General features: G+C 36.4%; 1 protein-coding gene across 1 annotated transcript; it reads right to left on the reverse strand.

The window, feature by feature from the left end:
* Positions 1-3,332: 3,332 nt before the first annotated feature.
* Positions 3,333-6,441, reverse strand: LOC306644779 (small nuclear ribonucleoprotein G-like). Its single transcript, XM_079112053.1, has one exon. It carries the CDS (start codon positions 5,585-5,587, stop codon positions 5,399-5,401), a length of 189 nt encoding a protein of 62 aa, XP_078968179.1. The 5' UTR covers positions 5,588-6,441; the 3' UTR covers positions 3,333-5,398.
* Between the last annotated feature and the right edge of the window lie 2,873 nt (positions 6,442-9,314).

Raw genomic sequence — 9,314 nt, forward strand, 5'->3', positions numbered from 1 at the left:
GCCTTTTGCATTTCTCAAATTAATAATTTGTATATTTAAGGTAATTCTTTTTACTAGGTACAGTGATAGCTATTTAGTTGTGTTAAAATCTAGTAAGGGTGGTGAACATGGTCACATGAATAAATAGTGTTTGTTTCAGCATTATTTTATCATTTGTTTACTGCAAATGAGACCATGCTGAAAATTTAAGCAATTACATTGAAGCATTTTTCAAAGTAGTTATTACTACTTTGTGCCTTGGTTTGTTATGTCGATTTAGGCAGTATATTCAAATATCATGGTAGCATATTGCATTCTAATAAAGTATACCTCAAGTGTTCAGTAACCAAAAGAAGTGACAATTATATGACCCTCAAAAATTCTCAGAATTTGCAGAAGGAAGAAAGAAGATATTTATCCCATTTCTAAATGGATTTTGCCTCTGAAGGAAGCAAACACCTTTACGCTCGAATGACCCACTTGAGATTAGCATTAAAAATAATGAAAGAAAAGAAAACAGGAAATAAAGAATAGAGTCTTTACAAATGTCATTGAGCTGAAAGCTGTTAAAGTGGTTCTTTGATATGAAGTGAGATGGACTTATTTCCTCTATTCTTACAGATCATGTATTGAATGTATTATAACACTTCTCAGAAAGAAAAAGTTTTATTAGTGTGTTTCAAGAATAAGATTCTTATATTGGGAAAATAGAAAGAAATGCTGTTTTTAATAAGTCACATTTTTATCATCATATAAAATGCAAATTTTGTGTATTTTACTGCTTATTCCAGAATTGAAAATATTTCAAAGTAATTGCTTACAGCAATATGTGGTATAGAGGAATGGAGAGTAGCAGGTAGGTATGTGGTTATAGGGGAATCTGAATGAAAATTTTTTTTAAATGTACCATTCATTTCCAAAATTTCTACAAAGCATGGTGAATAATTTAAATGCGTAATAGCTCTGGTGAAAGTCAAAGGCCATCAATTTTACCTCACCAAAGTATGAGATATTGCTGCTTTTTGAAGTCCTCTTCAGTCTGGATGTCTATCTTCAAACCTTCTATGTCTGCCTCTTGACAAAAGGATGGAAAGAAGAGAGAACCAGGAGATTAGCTTATATATCCCTGAATACTTATGATACTATGAAGAATATAATTAGCCACACACATGTTGGTGCAAGCCCATGATCCTAGGCTTAGGCAGGAGGCTTCCAAGTTCAAAGTCAGCCTGGGTAACTTAAGTGATACTCTGCCTCAAAACAAAAGAGTAGGGATATAGCTTACTGGTAAAGCATTCCTGAATTTAATCCCAGTACTGCCAAAGAAGAGTGGGAAGAGTCTTTGGCCTCACCTATACCTAAAAATAGAATAAGTACCAAGTCTAAAGTATTTTCTAGACAATGCCTGTGTATTACATCTTAATATTACAAACACAACCATGCATTATTATAATTATTTACTATCTGGTAATTTCCTTAATCCATTATTGCCCTTTTTTTTTTGTACTAACCTTATTTTTGCTATTATTAGCAAATATGTTACATATATTATTTTATGTTACAGGCAAAACAATTGATTACATGCATATTATTTTTTGAAACTTCTTTTAAATCAAGAGGAGAAAAAAATGTGTTCTTAAAGTTACATAAGTGACTTGATGTTCTTTGTTCTTGTATATTTGTATCAGTGTACGGTTGTTTGTCTTCAGGCTGAAGAACTTCTTTTAGTATTTCTTGTAAAATAATCTCTGAGCAACAAATTCTGTTTTTGTTTATCTCAGAAAACATTTCACCTTCCTTTTAGAAAGATTCCTTTGCTGGGTATAGAATTCTTGGTTGCCAGGTTTTTGTTTGTTTGTGTGGTACTGGGATCCAAACCCAGGGCCTCACTCATGCTGGGCAAGTGCTCTACCACTGGGCTGTGTTCCCTGCCCTTGTTGCCAGGGTTGTTTTCACTTTCATCTTTGGATGTTTTCCCACTACTTCTGGATTCCATTGTTTCTGATGAGAAATAAGTTATTAATCTTAATTGAGGTTCGCTTATAAGTACTGCATTGGTTTTCCCTTGCAAATTTCAGGATTTCTCCTTGTCTTTAACACTTCAGCATATATGTATGTGTGTCTGTGGATGTCTTAGCATTTATCTTTGAAGTTTCTCAGATGTGTAGGTTATTGTTTCTCAATAAATTTGGAAAGCTTTCTACCATTATTTCTTCAAATATTCTATCTCCTTTGGTACTCTCAACTCAAGCATTACAAGATCACATCTGCTCTCATGTACATGGGAACCCGCCTGCTTTGCTTTTTAGGGTCTTATATTTGCTTCTGAGTTTCCTTTGTTGTCTTCACACTATTAACTGTCACTACTTAACAATTATCAGTTAATTTCATTGGCTTGAATTTGCTTTTTCTATTCAGACAATCTTGAAAACCAGATAATTGGTCTTATTAAATTATGTCCTAAATAAGAGCAAAATGGCTTTGCTGAAGCCTAAAAGCCATACTATGAGCTGCAACCAGACAGCTTCAACCAAAACTCCCCACCCGCCAAGGTAAGAATTGGTTACTGTCCACCCAGTTAATTCTGTCCAGCAGATCTGGATTCCCAGGGTTGGCTTCTATAAATCCACTTTTCTGGTGAATGTTACTGGTATTGTCTTCCATATTTTTTGAAAAAACAAAGTCAAGAATTTTCAAGAAACAGCAACATACTCTGTAATTTTTGCCAGTGTTGGAACAGTGGCCTCTAAACACCTCATCACATACCGAGATACTAGCATGGAGCTTACAAAGTAGTATTGTATCAGTTAGCCCAATTTGATAGCCACCATTGACAGATGGGTTTGAAAGTCCTCTCTCTCTGATCAAAGACAAAAAGTTGAGCAATTGTAAACACAGGAACATGGAAGAGAATTTAAAGTGACAATATGAAGTAACTGGGTTCATGAGTGCCAGAAAGAAGCAGAATAGAAAGAAGCAATGTGTAATGTGTTAAGTCTAATAGATTCTTCCAAATACAATCATGAGAAGGCAAAGTAGATGCACAATATAGCCCTAACACCCAAATAAGGAATGATTTGCAATTCACGAGATATTCTGAGCACAATATTTAAAAACAAAAAGATACTGCATTAATAGCTAATTTGAATATAAATAAGTAGTATGGAACTCTTTGAAATGCTGGAAACAGGCTATGTTGATGGGAATATGATTAGGAGTTAATCTTCTTGTCTTGACTGTTTAAGCCCTTATTTTGGTCACATTTGAACTGTTGGTTTTTGTTATTTTAGTTTTTTGTTTTTTGTTTTTTTTTTTTAAATCCTCCTGGGATGTGTGTGTGTGTGTGTGTGTGTGTGTGTGTGTGTGTGTGTGTGTGTAGGCACACAGTTTGGAGAAGCCAGGGTCTGCCTGCAAAAAAAAAAAAAAAAAGACGACTAAAAAACATAAGGTATGTCATGCACGATGGCACGCCTGTCGTCCCAGCTACTCCACAGGCTGAGTCAGGAGGGTTGCAAGTTTGAGGCCAGTCTCAGCAATTTAGTGAGACACTGTCTCAAGGTAATAAAAAGGATCGGGGATGCAGTGACTCAGTGGTAGAGTGCCTTGGGTTCAATCCCCAGTACTGCCTAAATAAACAAAGCCTAAAAGCTATTGGTAGCTGTACAAATTTTTACAGGAATCATGTATTCAAAGCCTCACTTCAGAAGACATAAGACAGGAGGGATAGTATTGTGTACTCTTTTTTTTTTAAATTAGTTTTTGATAGACCTTTAGTTTATTTATTTATTTACATGTGGTGCTGAGAACCCAGAGTCTCACACATTCTAGGCAACTGAGACACAACCCCAGCCCTGTACTGTCTATTTTATGCCTAATAGTTCTAGGTAATTCTCTAATCAGTGCCCTGCAGAGTGTTGAAAGAAGATCCCCAGAGATTCAGGCCCTTCCCACATGGATCTTCCCTCCAAGAAGCTATTTGGAAGGGTAGAGAACATGACCTTTTTTTTTTTTTTTTTAATCTCTTTACCCCTCCCTTGGTAACTGCAAGCTTCCTAACAATTGAATTCATTAGAAAGGAAGAAAATGTTCCAAAGAGGTAAGATGTGTTCTTTATGTTCCTCATTTGAAGTTTTAAGTCAGTAGGATGGCCTCATCATTGAAAAGTTGTGACTTCATATTTTCCTTGTGTTTCTTTAAATTGTGCCATTTGAGAAGAAAGTCGCAAAATTAAAAGTACCAGGGGTACAGAGGGTAGTTTTGAAATTTTAGGTATTAACCTATGAGCCAGTTTTATCATCACTGGTGAATAATTATGATATCCTTTCTGTTGACCTTGGAGGTTTTTTTATGAAGATTAAATAATAATCCTAAATGGGAATACTTTCGGTGTTCTAAAAGAATGTAAAAATAAATAAGGGGTTGTTTATGTCATAGATGAATCTGTTGTCTATCGATGAAGAGTATCAGGTCATGAATCACTTTCAGATAACTTTTAGGGAATTTTTATTAGTAATGTGCCAGTTTACCAATGAATGTTCAGAGTACACTGAATCTGTGGAACTCTGATTAAAGTTGGCCCATTTCTTACTTTGGAGATATATATATATATATCATAAAAGCCACTGGAGAATCTGGTCTGTAGTGTCTTTAAATGGTTCAAGAAACTAGTGCAGCTAGATGGATTCCAGCAAATGAAAGCAAATGTACCTTTTGTTCTTTTCAATCCTTTCCTGCTCTCATGATGCTTCTCCAAATGTGTGCTCTTGTCCCCAAACATGCTCTTGGTTTTGTGGGTTAAACTAGAAAGACTGGGGGCAAGACAAATAACATTAGAGCAACCAAAAGGAAAAACCCCATGGTTTTGGAAGATTTAACCTATAGTGGCAAATCCTTACTGCTCACTTTTTTTTTTTTTCTTCTTCTTCAAATTGTGGGCCAGGCACAGTGGCATACTCCAGTAATCCTGGCAATTCAGGAGCCCGAGACAGGAGGCTCACAAGTTCAAGGCCAGCCTCAGTAACGTCACAAGATCCTGTCTCAGTCCTAGAGTGCCTTGGGTTCAGTCCACATCAGAAGGGGGAAAAAACAATCTGAATGCGTTTTTCTATCACAGTGCTTCTCTGCTGACATAATAATTAATGAAATTTAACTTGTTAGAGGTTTGATATTTAATAAATTACTAGTATACTAATTAATAATATTTAAATTCTTTTAAGGAAGATTTAACAATGTTTTTGCTAAAATATTAGCTTTTTCTTTGTTTTTTTTTTTGTTATTAAAAAGTTTAATATGAAAATGTACATGACCCGATTTTTATGTCATAGTTAAACAGGCCTTCTGGAAAGGGGACACGGATTTCTGTGTGAATAACCATTATTTATACTTGTTCCAAGGCTTCTAACATGATGATACTATTTCCTTATGTTACCACCATTCCAATATTGTTCCGTTGCCCAGTAGTTGCCATCTGCACACATTCGTCTATCACAAGATTCATAAAGGGATCAAATCCCCGAAATATTCCTTGGACATGTCTGCCACCATTTAATTTCAATGATAATTTCTTGTCCATAAATTTTTTCAGCTCGGGAGCGTGAGCTTTGCTCATACTGTCTACTCCGCAGGCTCAGAGATGCTTTGAGCTTTTTCTTTGTAATGACAGTATTGTGGGGTGCAACTTAAGAGCAGACCAATCACTACCAAGAAGTCCAAATTTGAGAGTCTTTATTAGCCAGCCAGCTGATTGTCTCACACAATGCCCCAAAAATGACTATTGGGAGAACAGCCCTGAGCACAGGGTTGCAAGGGCTTTTATACCAAAAGTCAATACATCAATCATAAGTGTCAAAACTAGAAACTAACGTCATAAGATCTAAAATCATAAGCAGAATGGGAAGTGGGTTAAAATGACCTTAGTTGGATACAAGTTAAAGAATGGTTACTAACATCTAGACAATCACTGTTGACATGGTACATTGTTTAAGAAAAGTAGGAATCGAACAATTTTACATTATATAAGAATTGCCATTTTGTGTTGCCAAACATACTATGCTAAGCAACCGTTGGTACAGAGGCGGGGTGTTCCCACATGACATGGAGTCTCAGGGTAAAATGGAGTCTGTTTAGTCATTGCCCATTTAGCCTGGTCTATACCATTTCCATGGAATCAAATATGTCAACCCATCACAGACAAAAATATGACTTAAAGAAATGGTATATTTTGTCCAAGTTCTTTTAATTTGTCATTTGTTTTCTCATTCTAATATGGTAGGAGCAACATCACATTAACCAAGAATCAATGGACTCATAGGAGAATTTATTAATTCAACCCATAGGGAATTATCTCTTTAAGACAATTGGACAGTTATCATTCATTTAGCTACCCTGAAACACAACGTAATAAATACAGAAATCTGAGTCCCAGAACTCTCCCAATATTTATCGGAAGTGGCTTCATTAAACCTCATCAGTCCTTCCTTGGAGAAGGAGGACGGGGAAGCACCTCAATTTAAACTACTTCTCAGAAAAAAAATACTCCTTGACTTAAACTTCATCTGTACATACTTTGTTTTCTGGTTCTAGCAACTGATGTTTTTTTAAATAGTTTTTTAATGGTAGATGGACGCATTATCTTATTTTATTTTTATCTTGTGGTAAGAATCAAATCCAGTGCTTCACATGTGTGAGGCAAGTGTCCAACCACTGAGCTCCAGCTACAGCCCCGTTTTGTTTGTTTTAATGAAATTCTAAAATACTGTTTTATCTTGGGTTATTCTGAAAAAGAGGTCCTACTCCCAGCTGTGCCCTACCAAAAAAGGTACGCAAATTACTAAAATAAGGATGATTGTGACTTAAAATGATCAACTTTTACTAAAGAACTCTGATTCATGAGAAGTCCTCATGAAGGAGATAAAATTTATATGTCCTAAAGAGTGTACAATACAAATGACTAGGTTTATTTATATTTTAACTTTTCCATTTTCACAATGGTGCTTACATCAATACACCATACACCTCTGTAAGTTGATAGTGGTTAAACACGAAGACTTTTCAGTTGTACTCATAGACCTCAGCAGAACTAGAAAAATGAGTCAAATGCTCTCATTGCATTATCCAAAATATCCAGCGCCTTCCCACCAAGGTTTCTATGAATTCCTGAGGAATTCTGCTCTCTAGTGACTACCCCCAACTGATCTCGTTTCTACAGAATTGTTTTGAATCGTCTTTCTTGTTCATGTACAATGGTTCATTTTGTATTTTGTTGAACCAGAGATAGAATACAGCCTTTCTCTTTGATTCACACACACACACACACACACACACACACACTCCTATGAAGTGTTTGTACATATGTTAGATTTATTGAAAGTTTGGAGTAACAGAATTTATAAGGTTAAATTATTAATTTAACTTTGAATATTAAAGATTCCTGTTGGTAAAAAGTCCCTTAGCCATTTCCTGCTGTGTTCTTCAGCCTCTTTATTCTTGAACTATGCTCCCAAATTTCTGATCCTATCTACCTAGTTGAGCATTTTAGCATTTCTTTACTTCCTTTTCCCTGGTGAGTTTATATCCCAAGTTCTTGCTTTCTACCCGCAAGCAGTGCTTCCTGGTATTTTTCTGAAAACACAATTTTCTAACATGGTAGGGAGGGAGGCACAGCCCTCTGTCTTTTTAAGGGAAGCTGTTGCCAGAGCAGAATCTACTGACAATCTCCAGCTGGTCAGCTGTCACCTCCACAGTGGCATTCACACTGAGACTGTGTTCCTCAGTCTACTCCCAACAGGTGACTGCACACAGTGAGGCTGCTAGAGTGGGCCGTTCTTGACTGACTTAAGACTTCTCTACAGAAACCCCTTGGGTACTTACGTACGCTCCATTGACCTTGACCTGGCCAGACTCTCAGAACTGTGCTGTGGGCAGTCCAAGGTCCAGACTAGACTATTGCTTTCTGGTTCCTTTCATAGAAATCAGAATCTCATCACAATCCGAAGACTCTCCTTGCCTACTCTGGACTCCCCATTTATCTTTCACATCTTCCCACCCACTACTAAAGCTATTGCATATGTAATCCCATCTGCTTTTTGGAAGATATGAACTAAAACTCTTCCAAAAAAGAATTATAATGCCAGTTTTAAAGATCATTATTGTTAAATGGGCATGATGATGCTTGCCTGTAATACCAACTACTGGTGAAGTTGAGGCAGGAGGATTGTAAGTGGAGACCAGCATTAGCATGCTTAGCAAGGCCCTGTCTCAAATTTTTTAAAAAATGGCTAGGATGTAGCTCAGTGGTAGAATGCTGCTAGGTTCAATCCTCAGTGCTGCCCAACCTGCCACCACACACAGACAAAAAAAAAAAAAAAAAAAAAGCAGTTTTTTTCCTATCCCATCACACAAAGCATAAGCAGATAGTATCTTTGCTTATGATATTTAGAAAATGTGAATTATATCTTTGTAAGTAAAATGCATTTCTCCTTAACAATCTGGTTAAAATTGGTCTGAGGGCCAAGCACCAAAGTAAAATAAAGAGCCAAACAAGAATCTTTTCCTCTTACTAAGTTAAAGAAAATGATGGGGTCTTGATCCTCAGTCTTGAATTGCCTCAGGAATCACTTCAGTCCATTGAAAGGCTGGTGGCCATAAAGGTAGTCACACTATTGGTGTCATGCTTCTAGAAACTTTGCGAGACTAGAAGACACTTAGCACCTGGTTCATAAAGACATCTCTGCAGTCCTTCCCATAAACAACCAATAAACTCAACCTTGTCAAACTTACTGTTACTCTTCACCCAGTCTTTAGGGACATATCCCATATAAAATGGGATCTACCTTTTATAAAGTACTCCTAATTTTCTTCCTCTTCTATTCTTCATAATGAAGCATTTGAACTAAAAAAATGTACGTAGTTTTCCTTAGGGACAATATCATTTATGACACAACACAAAAGCTTGATTATCCCTCTGGGCCCAGAGTTGTGATAAGTAACTCAAATCTAAGGTTGAAAATACAAGACTGCTAATTTTATGGTAGGTTGCTGTGCTATTAAATTAACAAATCAACCGACTGTGCATGTTCTCATTTTTGCATCTCCTTCATGGTAGAGAGTTGAACATCTGATGGTATCAGTGTTAAGCTCCAGCAAAATCCTGGCAGTATAGACCCCTTTTTTACCAGCCACTTGATGGGGGTTTATTCTTGGTATCTACCATATTAAAGATTGTGCAGTCAATGTTAATGCAAAAAAGTAAGTCTCCTGGCTCAAAGGTACAGGAATGTAAGTACAAAAGACAAGGAATTTCACATAGACTTGATCCTGTTACTTTTACACTCTGG

The sequence above is a fragment of the Sciurus vulgaris genome, assembly GCF_902686455.1.
Source record: "Sciurus vulgaris genome assembly, chromosome: 15".
NCBI lineage: Eukaryota > Metazoa > Chordata > Mammalia > Rodentia > Sciuridae > Sciurus > Sciurus vulgaris.